This window comes from Geotrypetes seraphini, chromosome 1 (assembly GCF_902459505.1).
Source record: "Geotrypetes seraphini chromosome 1, aGeoSer1.1, whole genome shotgun sequence".
Taxonomy (NCBI): Eukaryota; Metazoa; Chordata; class Amphibia; order Gymnophiona; family Dermophiidae; genus Geotrypetes; species Geotrypetes seraphini.
The window spans coordinates 315917101-315936860 of record NC_047084.1 but is presented as its reverse complement, the minus strand read 5'-3'; the positions used below and the strand labels follow the sequence as shown (position 1 = coordinate 315936860).

General features: G+C 40.5%; 1 protein-coding gene across 8 annotated transcripts in view; it reads right to left on the bottom strand.

Moving 5' to 3' along the window:
• TBCK (TBC1 domain containing kinase) overlaps window positions 1-19760 on the bottom strand; it is a 433115-nt gene that overhangs the window by 370801 nt on the left and 42554 nt on the right. For all 8 annotated transcript variants that reach the window (XR_004540454.1, XR_004540453.1, XM_033956547.1 and 5 more), the window contains exons 4-5: window positions 15312-15426; window positions 9096-9169 (exon numbers count right to left, since the gene is read on the bottom strand). Coding sequence is in view for 6 of the 8 variants with exons in the window: in XM_033956547.1 (XP_033812438.1) it covers window positions 9096-9169; window positions 15312-15426 (189 nt within the window). In the remaining 2 variants the exon portion in view is untranslated. The remainder of the gene's footprint in view (window positions 1-9095; window positions 9170-15311; window positions 15427-19760) is intronic.

The window sequence follows — 19760 nt, the reverse complement described above, 5'->3', positions numbered from 1 at the left end:
GGCTATCCTGAAAACCTGACTGGCTGGTGGTCTTCCAGGACAAGGTTGGGAACCACAAGTGGAAGGCGACAGATCATGCTCAATGGAGATAGCTGGAGATCAATGGAGATCGCTCTGAGGAAAGGGATGTGCCACAAGGTTCTGTTCTTGGGCCTGTTCTTTTTAACATTTTTATAAATGATATATTGCTGAAGGGTTGTTGGGTAAGATTTGCCTCTTTGTGGATGATACCAAAACCTGCAATAGAGTAGACATGTCAGATGGTGTGAATAACATGAAGAAAGACCTGGTGAAGCTTGAAGAATGGTCTGAAATTTGGCAGTTAAAATTTAATGCTAAGAAATGCAAGATCAGGCATTTGGGATGCAAAAACCAGAGGGAACGGTAGGAGGTGAAGAACTTGTGTGCACGACGGAAGAGCAGGACTTGGGTGTGATTGTATGTGATGATCTTAAGGAGGCCAAACAGGTTGAAAAGGTGACGGAAAAAGCTAGAAGGATGCTAGGTTGCATAGGGAGAGGTATGGCCAGTAGGAAAAAGGAGGTATTGATGCCTCTATATAAGACTCTGGTGAGACCTCATTTAGAATATTGTGTACAATTCAGGAAGCCGCACCTTCAAAAAAGGATGGAGTCGGTCCAGAGGAAGGCTACTAAAATGGTGTGTGGTCTTCGTGAAAAGGCGTATGGGGGACAGATCTAAAGATCTCAATCTGTATACTTTGAAGGAAAGGCGAGAGAGGGGAGATATGATAGAGTTGTTTAAATTCAAAATGTAATCAAAATGTTATTAGCCAAGAGGTGGAAATACCACATGAAAAGCCATTTATACTCGGTGGAGAAAAAGCCTCAACCATCAACACTCTTCGGACGTTCAAACATTACACATAAAAGACAAGCGGATGTACTTACATGACACTGTGCAGAAAAAAAATCATTCCTTTGTGGAATTTAGGTGTTTTGTATTAGACCATATTCCATTTACAGCAAGTCGTGGTGATGTAAAGACATTGCTGCATCAAAGTGAACAGAGATCCATTTTTTTTTCCTGAGAACCATTTGGCCTAATGGACTTAATCAGAAGTTAGAATGGTGTGCTTTTTATTAGAAATGAAATTAGTTGTTTGATCTAACGAAGTCTAACGGATATGACGTCATGAAACCGGTAGTTTAAATCCAAGCGCCAGTCTGAGCTTTGTGTGGATGGAGCAGGAGAGAACGTGAATTTCCCTGACGCAGCCATTGAATGGTGAAACAAGAGCCTTGTTGGTGGGAACAGCTAGTTCCTGATTCTTCAATCCAGCGTGAGAATTGCTATAGCAGGAAGATCAACCCACTGGTTGGAACATGAAATGTTCTGAGTGAACATCTATGAAGATAAGTGAACTGTGGGGGTCCTTTTACAAAGGCGCGGTAGCGGTTTAACGCGCGGAATACTGCACATTAAACCGCCTGCCGCGCTAGTACCCAACGCCTCCATTGACGAGGCATTAGGATTTTAGGCTGCCGTGGGGGTTAGCGGGTGATGAAATGTCCGACGCGCTAACCCCCGTAGTGCGCCTTGATAAAAGAAGCCCTGTGTCTCTTGTTCTTTTTTTTTGTTCCCTGTGCACAGTGGTGGTTTTTTCCTATTTTGAAAAACTACATTTGGAAAATTAGTGGAGTTCTTTTTGCCTATGATACAGAACAGGACTGGCTAAAAAAACTCATTGGGTTGCTGTCCGTAGAGTGTTGATGGTTGAGGCTTTTTCTCCACTGAGTATAAATGGTTTTTCATGTGGTATTTCCACCACTTGGCTAATAACATTTTGATTGCATTTTGAATTTATATTTTGTTATTACTATCAGTATTCTTGAGAGTAGTTTAAATACCTACGTAATATAAATGTGCATGAGTCGAGTCTCTTTCATTTGAAAGGAAACTCTGCAATGAGAGGTCATAGGATGAAGTTAAGAGGTGATAGGCTCTAGAGTAATCTGAGGAAATGATTTTTTCTGTTTCAGCTCCCCAAATCTGGAACTTACTCCCACTTAACCTAAGAGAAGAAAAACTATTGAACAAATTTAAAAGTCTCCTAAAGAGTTGGCTATTTAAAGACGCTTTTTAATAGACCATTCTTATTATACTTTAGGTCAGGATGAGGAGGTCTTAGAAATATGTGGATATTTGTTTCCTAACCCATGTGTCCTAAACCTATACCCGATTTTATTTCTGGTTTTATTTTTTTATTATTGTAATTAAGCAACCTCCCTTCCTAATGTTCTATTGTTAATTAGTAGTGTATGTCATGTATGTGGATTTTATTATTTTATTTAATTTTTAACTGATGTAAATCGCATTGAAATTAGATTATGCGAACAAATCAAAGAATCTATTAAATTTGAAACTTGAAATACTTTTTAAAGAAAGTTCAAAGTCTAATAGATGCTGGCACTGACATCTCAAAGCTGGAACTATGGATCATTTATTATACTATTGTCGCTTGATACTTAAATTTTGGAGATCTATCTGGGATCAAGTGAACAATATATTGGAAAATCCAGTGGCATTGACATAAGATACCATCCTATTTGGTACGTTAATGAGAGCTAAAAGTCAAATATCTGCTAAGAATAACAAACTTCTCTTTGTAATGACAGGGGTTGCCATACAACTTTGAAGAACTGGAAGAACTGAGATAGGTTAAATTCTGGTGGGAATCCCTTTGTTATACTTTTAAAATGGAACGTCTGATGACTATACAGCAGGGAAGATACAGGAAATTTAAAGATCATGAAGGGCATAGAGAGAGTAGAGAGGGACAGATTCTTCACACTTTCAAAAAATAAAAGAACAAGAGGGCATCTGGAAAAGTTGAAAGGGGACAGATTCAAAACAAATGCTAGGAAGTTCTTCTTTACCCAACGTGTGGTGGACACCTGGAATGCGCTTCCAGAGAATGTAATAGGGCAGAGTACGGTACTGGGATTTAAGAAAGGATTGGACAGTTTCCTGCTGGAAAAGAGGATAGAAGGGTATAAATAGAGGATTTCTGCACAGGTCCTGGACCTGTTGGGCTGCTGCGTGAGCGGACTGCTGGGCATGATGGACCTCAGGTCTGACCCAGCAGAGGCATTGCTTATGTTCTTATGTTCTTATGTTTGGAAGCCATTGACTAAATTTTGTAAGGAATGATAATTGACTTTATTTTACTAACATTTAAACAGACACATCCAGGGTGGGAGGTAGGGGGGAGGGGTTTGTACTGGAATTGTTTGGGGAATTTTTAGTTTCTTGTGAGTATTTAGTTAAGAACATAAAAATTGCCACTGCTGAGTCAGACCAGTGGTCCATCATGCCCAGCAGTCCGCTCACACAGCGGCCCTCTGGTCTAAGACCAGCACCCTAACTGAGACTAGCCCTACCAGCGCATGTTCTTGTTCTGCAGAAACTTGTCTAACTTTGTCTTGAATCCTTGGAGGGTGTTTTCCCCTAGAACAGCTTCTGGAAGAGCGTTCCAGCTTTCTACCACTCTCTGGGTGAAGAAGAACTTCCTTACGTTTGTACGGAATCTATCCCCTTTCAACTTTAGAGAGTGCCCTCTTGTTCTCCCTACCTTGGAGAGGGTGAACAACCTGTCCTTATCTACTAAGTCTATCCCCTTCAGTATCTTGAATGTTTCGATCATGTCCCCTCAGTTTCTTGATTAATAGGTGGGAGGGTGGGGGAAAATAATTGCTCATTACTATATGTAAGTTTATCGTGCTTTTCTTGTAATATTATATGTACATGAATTATTTGTATGCACAATTTTAGTTGGAAAATTTAATAAAGATATAAAAAAGAAAGGGTGGTAGATGCATGGAATAGTCTCCCGGAAGAGGTGGTGGAAACAGAGACTGTGTCTGAATTCAAGAGGGCCTGGGACAGGCAAATGGGATCTTTCAGGGAAAGAGATAGTGGTTACTGTGGATGGGCAGATTAGATGGGCCATTTGGCCTTTATCTGCCGTCAAGTTTCTATGTTTCATGTTTCTAAATATGACATCAGCAATACAGACCAAATGGGTTTAGTAGCCTGCCCATTTGTTCTAGCCTATCTTCGACCACAGAACATGCCACAGACGCTTTGGAGGCAGCGTTCAGTGGCAGAAGGGCAGTCTTCTATCATGTTCTCCCTATTTCAGATATGTTTCACTTAAAGGGCAGATTAGAGAGACCTTTGGTAGATCAGGTTGAAGTGATGCAGAGCTGTTCTAATGTTCAACTCTGAATCCCTCCTGCAACAAGATGTGGTTAGTACACAGCACTCGATTAAACATATATACAAAGGGTAAATCTTTCCCATCGCCAAACCTGGATGTGCTAGGGTCAGCCTGGACAAAGAAGGGGAGACACACTGATGAGATGGGGAAGAGAGCGCGTGCTAGAGTGTTTGGAGAAACGGACAGACAATATTATAGCTGGGCTAGTAAGAAAGCAGAGAAGTCGAGTTGGGTAGATGGAGTGATTGCACCATACAGGATCAGGCAACTTAATTTTGCATGATGGCCGTGCAGAGGCAGTAGTGAGTGGGCATTGCTCTAACCTCTGGTTAAAAGGTACATTGGGAGTGATGATGTGGGAAGTCCACTAGACTCGAGGGATATTTTTTGGGGTGTTGGAAGATTCAGAGGGTCCGCTAGACTACCAGATTTTTGGGGGGAGTTGTGTCAGTGGAAATGAACAGGGGGCGAGTTCCTTCTGGGGGTGCAGCTATTGTGAGATTAGGGCATGGAGGTGGGGCAATCTGAGGCAGTGGATAAAGGGCCTTCTAGCTTTCTGCCCTAATGCAAATGCTGTAGGAGCTAACCCTTCAATGCCTCCTCTGATCTGGCATTACGTTCCATGTTGTACTCGCCTTAAAAGTTTACCGCAGCAGTTCTGTGCATCAGGGTGAAATAGCAAATAGCCTCAGTGCCATCCATTTAAATAAGTGTGAAAAGAGGACGAAGATTATGTCTGAAAGTGGAGGGCGGAGGTGATTATGGGTGGGAAAAGGAGAGGTGCTGATGTGCCACAATGAATTGAACTAGTTCCAAAAAGCACACAGAAGCAACAGCAGAAGAGACAAAAACAAAGCAGTCTATGGCATACTAAATGAGAGGTTTATTAATCAAAAGTATTAGACAACACAAATCGTGTTTCAGCCATCAAACCTGCTCAGGAGTCTGGTATGTTAATGAAAAACTTTGTCTTATGCTAAAAACAGCAACAATTTGTGATAAACGCCAAAAACTCTCTTTAGAAAACGCCTCACTGAATTGTTAGCAGATAAAAACAGCCATGATTCAGTGAGGTATTTGCTAAAGAGAGTTTTTGGTATTTATCACAAAGTGTTGGTGTTTTTAACATAAGACAACATTTTTCATCAACATACCAGACTCCTGAGGAAGGCCCAAGGGCCAAAACACGATTTGTGTTAAGTTAACTTTTTATGAGTAATAAACCCATCGTTTAGTATGCCATAGACTGCTTAGTTTTATCGTCTTCTCAACTGCCACTTCTGTGTGCTTTTTGGACTTGCGGTGGATTTGTCTTCTGTTTTGCATCTGAACTAGTTCTAGGCACACCATGGCCATTTACTCCTTCCTAATGGTAAATGTAAGAATATGACTCTGTCTTTATCTTTTTGGTAACACAAAATGGTGACATATAGTAATTTTCGTGTTGCTTTTTTTTTTTTTTTTAAATTAATGAACTATGAATATGAAAGTTGTACAAATGCACAGTAGCCAGGGTTGAAGCCTTATTGGCTGGTAATATTCCAAGTTTCAAACTTGTGCTAATTCAACTATTTGTTTACAAGTTATTTATTTATATGTATATATATATATATACACATATACAGTGTTCTCCCCAGGGCCTTTCAGCCGGGCGCTCCGCCCAGCTAATTTAGATGAGCGCCCGGCTGTAATCTCGATCGCAATCCTGCTGCTGCTGCCGCCTTTTGCTCAACATTTTAAAAAAAAAAAAAAACCCTTCTCAGCCGGGCTGACTCGGCACAGCCTGAATCGCAGGAGCCTGACTTTTTTTTTTTTTTAGTTTTTAACGCCAGCAAGCGACTTGAACCCATGCTCCGGGGCTCTAACATGTGCATGCCGCTTCTCTCCGAAACAAGAAGTCATGTCCAGAGGGAGGAAGAGAAGGGAAGTCGACATGCACATGCCCCGGAGCATGGGTTCGCTATAGGAGACAGGTCAGCTTACAACTTGCTCTTGCTTGCTTCGGGCTTTCTTCGCTGTCGGATCCTGCCTACTTTCTGTTTCCGAAAGTAGGCAGGACCCGGCAACGAACAAGGCCCGAAGCAAGCAAGAGCAGCGAGTTGTAAGCTTCCTTCCGTTGCTGACTTATGGAAGATAGGTCAGCGATGGAAGGAAGCTTACAACTTGCCTTAGTCCAGCCCTGCACAACATGCGGCCCAAAACGGATCTCACTGCCGATATGGCTCTCACTCCGCTTTCCTTTGAAGATCAGCTCAGGAGGCAAGATTTAGCCCGAGATCAGACGAATATTAAAGGACATTTGAAGGCATCTGAGCAGATTGAGGAGAACATGTCCTGTTTTTCCATGCCTAAAAATTCCACCTTGTGTTATGTAATCTCTAATCAGGTCCTTAAGAGTGATGCAACTATGTATGCTGGACAGTCTCCTCCAGTAAACAGAGCTTTAAATCCTGCAACCATACAGAACCAGATGGTCAAAGGGCTCCGAAGTGTAGTATTGCCAAGGGATCTGTCTCACAAGTTTCTGACTCTGGCAGATATAAGCACAGCATAAGAAATAGAGACTTGTGGCATTCTGTGTAGAAAGCTGATGCATAATGAATTTACTATTACCCATGTAATAGTGCCAAAGCAGTCTGCTGGACCAGACTACAGTACAGTGATATGGAGAATGTGGAAGAATTATTCAGTGTTCAAGATCAACATGATCTCCTCACAGAAGAAAGAAGGAGAGAAAGAGAGAGGCCTAGACCAAAGGGGAAAGACAGGAGGCAGATACTGGAGAGGGGGGGAGAGAAGGGAAGGAGATAGAGATGTCAGACCATGGGGTGGAGTGGGAAGGAAGGAAGGAAAGGAGAAGAGAGAGATGCCAGAGCATAGGAGTGGAGACAAAAAATGGAGAGGGGTTGAAGCTGAAATAAATCATGTACAAAGGAGAGAAGGGGTTGAAGCTGAAATAAATCATGTACAAAGGAGAGAAAGGGCACAGGATATAGAGTTTATTGAAGGGACATAGAAAGAGGGAAGATACCATATGGAACAGAGAGAGGGCAGACACTGGATGGAAAAGGCAGAAAGGGTGGACAGTGGATGCAAGGGGCAGAGATAGGGTGGACAGTAGATGGAAGGGGTAGAGAGAGGGTAGAGGCTGGGTGGAAGGGGCAAAGAGAGAGGACAGATGTTGCATGGAAGGGAGCGAGGACAAATGCTGAATAGAAAGAAGAGAGTGAAGAGAAGATGACTAAAGCAGAAACGACAAAAGATAGAAAAAAAAATATTTTTGTTGCTTTACGTAGAATCAAGTAGTATTGTAACTGTATTGATTAAAATTTATCAATAGGAAATGGAAATAAGGCAATTTTGGGAGGGAATAAACCCCTTTCCTCAGGTCAGGACAGGATACCATAACAGCTGTATACTGTACTGTCTTGAAGAAAGATTTGGCCTCTGAAAGCTAATTGAAAAATGGATTAGTCCAATAAAATGGTATTTTCATATTTCTCATTATTTTATTTCTATTTGTTAATTTGTAAAGTGGTGACTTATGTAGAAGTTTTTTTCAAATTTACATCTACTGTCTTTATATTTTGCACAGTATTAGGGGACAATTGTCACTGAATATGTGGTGTTGCATTGTATGCAGAGTCTGGTTTCTTGGTTCAGTTTAACTTTTGTCTACATATTTCTATTTTTAGTTTGTGATTATTCCATATTGGGCGAGGGTGTATCTGTGTTCTGTGTGTATGAAAAGGACATGGCTTTCTGTTAGCATCAACTACAGGATCAATTGACTGTGTAGGATCTGGTTTGTTTAGTTTTACAATGCGTGTGTTGGTGTTCTAGTGCTCACTGCAGTGTTTAAAATGCTGCCTTTTCCTAGATGCACCCTTATTGTGTGACTCATGGATTATTACTAAAAATATATTTTTTTATATAGAGGAGGGGGTTGTTAAAAAAATGATTAGCACTGGCTGTCATATATACTAGGTACACCACTGGATTTAATGACTCTATTCTAACTTTACTGTTGACGTAGGTGTTGTCCCCCCCAACACACAGACACACAATATAAAGAATTAAATTAAAGTTGTATTATCATCAATTAGCTTTCAAATGACATTATAAGCAAATAAAAATAAAATATTTTTAATACATTGCTAATTATTACCTGCATCTTTACCTATACTGTTTTGCCCTAGCTCTTACTTTGCACTATAGCAAAATAAAAAAGAAGCAAATGAAGATCAATCACACAGGTGCCCTTCAAGGCTCAGTAACACCTCTCCATAAATTATGTGGAAGAGGTCTGGAAGTGGGGATAGCATCTATTTCATATCCTCAGTGAGACCTCAGGAAGGAACCTAGTGATCAAAACATTATTAGAGGTGTTGTACAGCCATTTCTTGTATGACTGGATGAGCTATATTTATCTTTTTTTTTTTAGTTGTTTAAATTCATGCAGAAATAAATGGTTAGATTGAACCTAATGACTTCATTAACGCATTTCCCTTTTTTAAACCGCTATACTATTCGAAAGAGGGTGAATATCTAATTATTCACTTCTAGAATTGGATACTTCTTAAATGTATTAAAAATATTCTGGCACAAGTGTCAAACTTTAAAAAAGGAAGTCATATTGAGCATTGGAAAATAATAATAATTAACTAATAAAAATAGTATACATTTAATTTTTCCCACTACCAAATTTCCCCGCCCCGCCCCACCCGGCTACAAAAAATTTCTGGGGAGAACACTGATATATATATATATATATGTATATATAAATATATACCACCTATCAATGAAGGTGGTAGTGTTATGTCTGTAAAGCATGCATACATATTTCTCTTACCCAATGGGGAAATCAACATCCAAGCCATGAGCTGTCATGTGGTAAAGGCCAAATTTAGCCAGTTTCACATGTCCCTATAGAAAGGAACATAACAATAAAAATGAATTATTCAACAGAAATAAAATATTAAATAGAACAGGTACCAGAAAAATGCACAAAAGTTCTCTTTTGAAAATACTGTCTAAGGGCTCCTTTTACAAAGATGCACTAAGGCCTTAATGTGCGCAATAGCCACTACCGCCTCCTTTTTAGGAGGCAGATTTTCGGATTCCAAGCACTATAGTGTGCGGTAATTTTGTACGTGCGCTAAAAACCCTAGCGCACCTTCATAAAAGGAGCCCTAAATTGCTTACAGAATACACTAACCACAACAGCATATGTACTAGGGTGCATCTACTACATATACTTCAACTTTCAAAAATACTTATTACCAGATTCCAAAGATGCCCTGAATATGTAACATAGTAACAATTCTGGTGCAGAGCATGGTGATTGTCCAGGCTGAATTTTTGCAATTCCTTAATGATAGGGATTGCAAAAAATAAAATCAAAGCATTGCAGTTTGATTAATGGGGTAGCTTGGAACCATCACATAATGCCAGATTTGAAGAGTCTCCATTGGTTGCCAATCTAATCAAGGGCCGAGTATAAAATTCTGATGATTGCAAACCACGCAATCTAAGGGATAACACCATGGTATTTAAGTCAGACGTTGAAACAATATATACCTTCTAGATCGTTAAGGTCAGAATCTGCCATGAGATTACCGATTGGTGTGCTTGGTGAAACTCATTACAAAAAGACGCATACAACAGCCATTTCTGTGGCAGGTCCTCCGAAATGGAACGATTTACTGAGATATTTGAGATTATGCAACAATAAGTTTATGCAAAGATAGAAAGCAACTAAAAACATATTTGTTTGTGAAAGCTTTTTATTAGCAGTGTTTTAGATTTGATAAGCTGTTTTATTTAAGTTTTATTAGCTAGTGTTAGTTTAAGTAGAAGTGGGATGAGTTGAGAGGATTTAATAGGAAAATGTTATTATTGACTATGCTTGTGTATACATGGTTGTGTATGTTTACATTATAAGCCACTTAGGCGCCAAATGGAGAAGACATTTTAAAATACATAAAATAAAAATAGTAAATGACAGCAGATAAAGACTTGAACGGTCCATCCAGTCTGCCCATTAGGTATTCTCATTAAAAATACATGATTAAATTAACTTGTCTCTTCTTTGATATTTCTGGGCCTTAGACTGTAAAGTCCATAGCTCACTATCCAACCATCCTGTTTTCAGGATATCTACTGTAAAGTCTGGCCAGTAACGTCCTCATGTTCCAAGTTTGTGGAGTTCCCATTGATGCCCTCCCCAGCTCATCCTATACCGAATCACCACATGTGGGACACAAACCGTATAAGTCTGTCCAATACCAGCCTTAGATCTTCCATTTATACCATTTGTTTTCTAATTATAGATCTTCTGTGTTTATCCCACGCTTTTTGAATTCCATCACCATACTTGTTAATACAATGAAAGGTGCTTTGTCTTTGCATTTGCCACCTTTCGCCATGTAGAAATTCTACAAATACAGACAGTATTTGTTTCAGATTTAAATTCCTTGGCTGCAGATAGAAAAATGGCCTTTGAAAGCCTTCAGTTGTACTTACCAATGAGAAGCCTTTTAATATTGGGGGGGCAAGGGGAAGAGGGAGGACACACACGTGCCAGATGATCAAAAATTTGGCTCCTGGCATTGTGTCGCCAAGTAGATGAGAAAAGTCACGCTGTCTGCGTCACGTCAATATAGTTAAAAATATCCCACAGAATGACAAAAGCACACTTAAAAAATATCAATTAAAGTTTCGATCTCTATTAATAATATTGGCGTGTGCTCATAATGTTAACAGGACCCGTATAGATCATATGTGTATCCCGATACAATGTTTAATCACTGCACACTTAGAGCCAGATTCTATAAATGGCACTTAAGTGTGCCTACACTGTAGGCGCTGCTCAGCGTGGCTGGCAATCAACTACTAGGTACCACTTATAGAATCCCGTCTAGCAGCATCTACACATGTTAAATGTCATAGAGGTAAGCACTAGTACAGTGGTCTCAAACTGGTGGCCCGGGGGCCACATGCGGCCTGCCAGGTACTATTTTGAGGCCCTCGGTATGTTTATCATAATCAGAAAAGTAAAATAAAACAGTTTCTTGATCCTATGTCTCTTTAGCTATAAATGACAATATTATTATTAAGACCTAGCCAAAAGGAAAGATTTATAAACTATAAAGAGTTTTACCTCATGCAAAATTGTCATTTCTTTAATAAGACATTAACTATTTTTTCTGAGGCCCTCCAAGTACCTACAAATCCAAAATGTGGCCCTGCAAAGGGTTTGAGTTTGAGGCCACTGCACTAGTACATTAGGCCAGGTTTTACTTGGCCTAATTTACTGGCACTTAACTCAGACACCTAGAAACATAGAAACATAGAAATAGACGGCAGATAAGGGCCATGGCCCATCTAGTCTGCCCACCCTAATGTCCCTCCCCTACCTTTGCCCTGTGAATAGATCCCATGTGCCAATCCCATTTGGCCTTAAAATCAGGTACGCTGCTGGCCTCAATCACCTGTAGTGGAAGACTATTCCAACGATCAACCACCCTTTCAGTGAAAAAGAATTTCCTGGTGTTACCTCGTAGTTTCCCGCCCCTGATTTTCCACGGATGCCCTCTTGTTGTTGTGGGACCCTTGAAAAAAAAAATATCTTCCTCCGCCTCGATGTGGCCCTTAAGATACTTGAACGTCTCGATCATGTCCCTCCTCTCTCTGCGCTCCTCGAGCGAGTATAGCTGTAATTTGTCAAGCCGTTCTTCGTATGGAAGATCCTTGAGTCCCGAGACCATCCGGGTGGCCATTCTCTGCACCGACTCTAGTCTCAGCACATCCTTGCGATAATGCGGCCTCCAGAATTGCACACAGTATTCCAGGTGGGGCCTCACCATGGATCTATAAAACTCGAACTAGTTCAAAATTGGCTTAATAATAATAAATTAGCACTTAATATAACTAAAACAAAAGCTATGATTTTTAATTGGAAAAGAGACATCGGATTAAATTCGCCTTTCCTTCTTAACAACACGTAATCGATGAAATCTTGTAATCGATGTAATCGATGAAAAATTAGAATTTAAAGACCATATCAACAATATAGTTAAAGTCTGTTTCTATAAATTACGCTTAATCCGATCTATATCCAAATTTCTTGAACCCAAATCTCGCAATATATTAATTCATTCATTAGTAATAGCAAAATTAGACTATTGTAATTCTTTGTTGCTCAATATCACTCAAAAAGAAAAACGACGATTGCAAATTATTCAAAACACTGCTATTAAATTAATCTATGATGCCAGGAAATTCGACCATGTAACTCCATTTTTCATTGACGCTCATTGGCTCCCTATTACCCATCGTATACAGTTTAAGGTCTTACTACTTATATTTAAAACCTTGATATTCAATGAACCTCAGTGCATATCAAAAATGCTAATTCCCCATAGTTCCGTACGTGCACTTAGATCATCTTCCCAAAATCTATTAGTTGTTCCCTCTTTAAAAATAATAGGTACACGAAGATCAGACATGTTCTCCGTAGTTGGTCCCCAATGGTGGAACTCATTGCCCCAATACATAAAAATTGAAAAAGACATATCCTCCTTTAAAAAATCCCTTAAAACATTTCTTTTTAAAGATGCTTTTAATATCTAAATTTTTTCTTTATTTTACGAATTTCGCTTTTAAGAACCTCCATGTTCCTTGATGTTTTTTCCCTTAACTGTTTTTCTTAATATAACAGATGTAACTTTTACCCTTCTTCCCTTCCAATTGTTGTCTGTCTCGTCTGATTTCTAATGTTTACGTATATTGTATGTATTTTAAATTTATTTTATCATTATGTACATCGCTTTGTATAAAGATATAGCGATTCATCAAATATTTAATAAACCTTGAATAATAACCTTGAATAATCTATACAATGGCATAATGACTTCCGCCTTACGGCTGACGAAACCCCTTCGTATGCAACCTATGATTTGTCTTGCCTTGGATGAAGCTTGCTCCACTGATTGGCAGTCTTCATGTCCTCACTGACGATTACCTCCAAGTCTCGTTCTGCAACCGTTTTTGCTAGGATCTCGCCATTAAGAGTATAAGACTTGCATGGATTTTGGCTGCCCAGGTGCATAACTTTGCATTTTTTGGCATTGAAGTTGAGTTGCCAGGTCCTAGACCAGCGCTCCAGTAGGAGTAGGTCGTGCATCATGTTGTCGGGCATTGAATCTCCGTCCGTTGTGCATTTGCCCACTACATTACTTAGTTTGGCGTCATCGGCGAATAATGTTATTTTACCTCGAAGCCCTTCTGCCAAGTCCCTTATAAAGATGTTGAATAGGATTGGGCCCAAGACTGAGCCCTGTGGCACTCCACTGATCACCTCCGTCATTTCTGAGGGGGTGCCGTTCACCACTTCCCTTTGAAGCCTACCTCCAAGCCAGTTCCCAACCCATTTCGTCAATGTGTCACCTAATCCTATAGAACTCATCTTGCTCAGCAACCTGCGGTGTGGTACGCTATCGAATGCTTTGCTAAAGTCCAGGTACACGATGTCCATCCAGCTTCCCCGTCACCCAGTCAAAGAAGCTGATCAGGTTGGATTGGCATGATCTCCCCTTAGTAAATCCATGTTGTCAGGGATCCTGTAGATTCTCCTCATCCAGGATCTTATCCAATTGGTGTTTGATTAGAGTTTCCATTAGTTTGCTCACTATCGATGTTAGACTCACTGGTCTGTAGTTTGCTGTCTCCATCTTTGAGCCTTTCTTGTGGAGTGAAATGACACCTAGTGATGCCTAAGTCAACCACACCCATTCTCGGCCCCTAATCACCGCCTACTTTTCAGACAGACACCGCGCACGGATTCTGAAGTTAAGCATCACTAGACATCCCTGATTAGGGCCCCTAGCAGCGCTTAATGTAGGCATCCTAAACAGAATCAGGCCCTTAATGGCTTAACATATATAAAAATGACAAACAACAGAAATGTGGGGTGAAATAACTATTGCTAAATATCATAAATAATTCATTAATCAATACTGAAAAGAGTGGTAAGGCTGAGCTTTCATTCAAAATATAAAAGTCATTTATGGTGAGACCTCGGAAATTCATTCCCCAACTCACTACAGGGCAGCCTAAGCTGATCCATTCGGGGGATTAATTTATCGATCACCGGTCAATCACCACTCACCGTCCTTAATGCAAAATCTTATCATGTTAAAGAAATAAATATTCTAAATATCATAAATATTCTGTAAACATTATAAGTGTGAAGTCGATAAATTAATCCCCCGAATGGATCAGCTTAGGCTGCCCTGTAGTGAGTTGGGGAATGAATTTCTGAGATCTCACCACAAATGACTTTTATATTTTGAATGAAAGCTCAGCCTTACCACTCTTTTCAGTATTGATTAATGAATTTTTTATGATCTTTGGCAATAGTTATTTCACCCCACATTTCTGTTGTTTATCATTTTTGATTTTTCAGTGGGGTTTTTTTTTGTCTTTTTTGATTTTGTGTTTAACATATTCAAAACATTCATGTGAATGTGCTAAAAAAAGGCATAAAATGTGAAAAAGTGCATTCTGGGATATTTTAAAATATGTTGTACAGACATATTTTAAAATATGTTTACACTTATAATGTCACATTACTTTCATTAGTCCTCTCGTTATGCACTGGGTCAGTGTCACTTCAGCATGGAACAGTCTCCTACCATAGCCATGTAGAGGAAAGGAAAAGAGACTGTATTGCAAGGGGAGGGTGGAGTAAACAGAAGCCGTAATGGGAGGGAGGGTTTCTGTACAGAGCTCTGTACGTCTATGCAGTATGTTACTGCTACAGGAAAAGCAAGCAGTTGTAGTAAGGCTTGGGAGGAAGAGGGAAGATTGCAAGTATTACCGATGGCAGAGAGAGAGACTGGAGGAATGTTTTGTAGAGAGAAGGGTTAAGTGGAAAAAGTGCTGGGTTCAAGAGCAGAAAGAGGGGGGGGCACGTGGCTCCTGTTTATTAGAGTCACGCTTGGAAAACTCATTTATTTAGGATGCACTGCTCCTTAAGAAAACAAAAAGTTCCTTGACCACCTACCTCTCGATCCATGCAGATATTGTGAGGCGCCAGCGCTCTGTGCGCCATCCCATGCTTGTTCATATATTCCAAACCCTGTAGGACCTCATATGCAATTTGCAGGATCTTCAAACCACTACAACAGGAAAAGTAAAATTGTTAGCTTAAGGCCCATGCAGTAATAACTCAGCAGCACAACTCGAAATACAGTATAGTTCTGTATTTGGAAAAGTTGTCGTACACAGCACAAAAACATACAAGTATATCCATGCCTTCCACAAAACTAAGAACTCTGGACATAAAAAGGAAGATTAAACACTGTGGTCACTGTGTTAGTCCATTTGAAAATGTAGATATAAGGGTCAGAAAACCGATTGAAGATACTGTCCTTCTAGTGGACTGATATACATCTTGGGAAAAATTTCTTCAAAAGTGCAGTTAATAATTCATAATAAGTGAAGACTGCTTGACTCTTGTAAGCTGATCACACATATATTACAAGTTACTTCTAGAACTGCCCTAGAGCTTGTTTGCTGGCTCTTATTTTTTTTAGGCCTGTGATTCTCAACCCTCTGCTGGAGGCATACTGAACTAGGCAAGATTTCAGATTACCATAATGAATATACATGATTTACATATTTTGGAGGCCCATTGTAGATAAACTCTCACATGCATATTTCTTAGTGGCAATCCTGAAAATCTGATCAGTTAGGTTTACCTCCAGGAAAGGGCTGAGAAGCACTGTTTTAGAAACCATTTTTTTCATTCATGAATATGCATGAGGCAAATTTGCATGCCTGTTACCTTTACTATATGCAATCTGCCTCATGCATATTCATTAGGGATATCTTGAAAGCCCAACTGGCTGGGGGGTCCCCCAGGATAGGTTTAAGAACCACTGCATTATCCCATAGATCTGGTCACTCATCATGAAGACAGAATAGTTATTAGTGTCACATGGAGCAGAGAATTGACAGTCTGTTAAACCCCAAAATGCTGTGCTTCCTCTGCTGGACTATAAGTAAGGTTGGCCTTACCAATTGCAAGACCTTGAGCAGACCAGTTAAGGAGGAGTCTGGCAGCCCATAATGTACCACTGTCTCCAAAACCCCCATGTGTTCTCCATTGACTGCTCAAGGCAGAGGCAGCGATTCATTTAGGCCAGAGGTGTCCAACCTGCGGCCCAAGGGCCGCATGCGGCCCTGTGAAGTATTTTGTGCAGCCCCGGTCGAGGGCGATGCAGTGTTTTCCTCTGCTGCCCCTGGGTGTTTACTGTCTTACTGCAGCGTTTGCACGGCCCCAGAAAATTTTTTTTCGGCCAATTCAGCCCAGGGAAGCCAAAAGATTGGACACCCCTGACTTAGGCCATCTGCCATCAATGACCCCGGAGCTTGCTCTATTCTGCATCTCATCGCTATAGAGGCAATAAATTACATCAGAAGGAGGTGGGATGCAGCAGATAGCAGGCTCCATACTCAGCGCCAGATGGCCTATGCAAATTGCTGCCTCTGCCTTGAGCCCTCTACAGAGAAACAAATTTTAAGGTAAGGAGTGATGGGGGGGAGGCGTTAGAAGACAGGGATACATACTAGAACAGTCACCTAGAACTGTGGGGCCCTGTGTGGTTGCCCCTGTCACCCCTGCTTAAGATCAGCCCTGACTCTAAGAGTCTGCGCTAGACTGAAACCAGAGCTGTTACTGCAATTATGACTGAAGTTTCTAAAAGGCAGCTACCGCAGGTGCTAAAATTAGGATATTTATACAAACTGAAAATGAAGATCCCTTTTATTTCTACACTAACATGAGAAATGAAAAAAAAACCCAACCAAAACAAAACACATCAGTTCTACAGTTCATCTGGAGGTGGCAGCAGTACCATGTAAAACATTCCAAACAGGGCAGCGTTACAGTTTTAGCCACAGCTGTTAGTGGTTTGTAGATTTTTGTACCAAATGTCCCTGAAATAAATGCATGCCTACATCTTTGTGAGAGAAGGAAACAGGGAAACCTTCATAATGAACCCTCCCAAAACACCACTGCTGAAAATTGAACCATTTTTGCTTTTTTTTTTTCAAGATAAACTGTTCATTAAAAACAAATTCTGTAAAAAGAATAAAATTTTACTTTTTACATTCTTGGCTGCCAAAAGATATACTAAAAACATAACCAACTGTCCGATATACTGTGTCCCAGCTGGTCACTGGGCTGCCTAAAGTTTACATCCCAGAGGGGTTAACTGTATATTATGTATGTCTACCTGTAACCCATTCTGAGCTCTTTGGGGAGAATGGGATAAAAAAATGAAATAAATAATAAATAAATGATAGAATTGAAAATAAATACTAATAGAACTGAACGTGAAAAACTATTGTTAATCATTTATAATGTATTTTTAAAATCCAGCATGGTACCGGAAGACTGGAGAGTGGCCAATGTAATGGAAAATGGAAGAGACTATTACAAAGAACAAAGTTACAGAGCATATACATAAGCCAACATGGATTTAGTCAAGGGAATACTTGCCTCACTAACCCCCTCCCCCCCTTTTTACAAAACCATGATAGCAGTTTTTAGCGCAGGCCGGTGTGCTGAATGTTCTGCACTACTTCCGAAGCTCATAAGAGTTTCTATGAGGATCGAGATCAGAACAGAGAATTTAGCACACCGGCCTGCGCTAAAAACTGCTATCAGGGTTTTGTAAAAGGGGAAGTAATTTACTACATTTCTTCGAAGGGGAGAACAAACATGTGGATAAAGGTGAGCTTGTCAATATTGTGTATCTGGACTAGAGAATGACACGGTGGCAAAATTCATCACCGTTCCCGTCCCCACGGATAACCGCGGGAAATAATCCCAAGCCATTTTCTAGTGTCTATTTCAACCTCAGTCCTTCTACACCAGCATTCTTCACAGAAAAGCTTGAGGGTCAGTGGTTGTGGCCATTCGTACTCTGATTCCTCCCTCTCTCCTTAAAGAATGACATGAAGATGGTTTCCCGCGGTTATCTGTGGGGACAGGAATGGTGATGAATTTTGTCACCGTGTCATTCTCTAATCTGGACTTTCAAAAAGGCATTTGACAAAGTATCTCATGAAAGACCTTCTGAGGAAAATAGAAAGTCTTGGGAGGGGGAGGAAGTGACTTCATCAGGCTAAACGGCTACTTGAGCCCAGGGCTCCTCACCAACCAGAGAAAATCTGTCACCAACGGCAATTTGGAGCAATGAAAATTCTAGCTTTATGGCGTGTAACAGTGTTTAACTATTGCTGCTGAGTAGTGCTGCCCAATTCACCGATTCACTTTGGTGAATCAATTCACCAATTCAGTGAGTCCCGAGTCTCCTAACACAATCTGGGTCCCCTAAAGCAGCAGCAGCAGCTGTGGCTGGCGGGCAGAGGCAGCGCAGTAAATAGGCTGCTCCTGGCCTGCCCCACCAGGGCCTTCCCTCTGCCGCATCACTAATGACATCATATTTTGCCATTTTTTTAAGAGTATCTATCATTGGCTTCCTGTGAAATATCATCTTATGCATAAGGCTTTAATGCTGTAACCGGGACTGTGGTCTGAGCAAGACTCCACAGCGCCACACAGTGGCTACACAAACGAGAACACCTGCGTGTGACCCGGCCTGGAGTCACCCTGCAGGCATGGACTGACACCAAGAGTAAAACAACAAAATAAACCACAATTTGCTCAAAAAAAAAAAGAAGTAAATCAAAACTCAGGATTTATTTTCTTTAAGGTAATAAAGTCAGGATTATTAGTAGTCTTACCAAACACAGGTAAGTAGAATGTCTTCAGTTCAAATTCAAACAGCAGAATAATGAACAGTCAAAACATACATTCAAACTAAAAAAAAAAAATATATATTTTTCCTTTTCTTCACCTCACTGGGCTTTATGCTTTCTTTAGCATTCAATTAAACCTGCTCCTAAGCAGGGCATTCAGTTCCTTACAAATACTGAAAACTCAATAGGGCAAAAGGCACTGGGTACCCTATTGTTAATGCTTCAAAAAGGAAGCCTCTGGCAGCCAAGCATTGCACTGCCAGGAAAAGGAGAGTGCCTCAGGTTTGCTTTATTTTCCAGCATATAATAGCTTCAAATTTTCCCTCCCAGATAATAGCAAACCTCTCCCTCAGTTCAGGCACTATCAGCTTCAACCAAAATGCAAAACAGTAAAAAAGAAAGTCCTCCAAGGTTCAGCTTCATTCAAACAGTCTCTCAATCAAAGAAAGCTGAACAAAATGCACTCACTGTTTCTTCAATTGTTAGCAGGTACAGCTGGTGGACAAACCAACTTCCATGGCTTCCTCAGCCAAGCTCATTTCTTCTGGCAGGTTGTTAGTCTCCATTGGAAGTTCCAGGTCAGCTACAGATTCTTCCAGGATATCTCCAGCCTCTTGCACCTCCATGGGTGTAACTGGTTCGCTCTTGCCTGGCCCAAGGAGACTCGCAGGGAGCAAAGGTC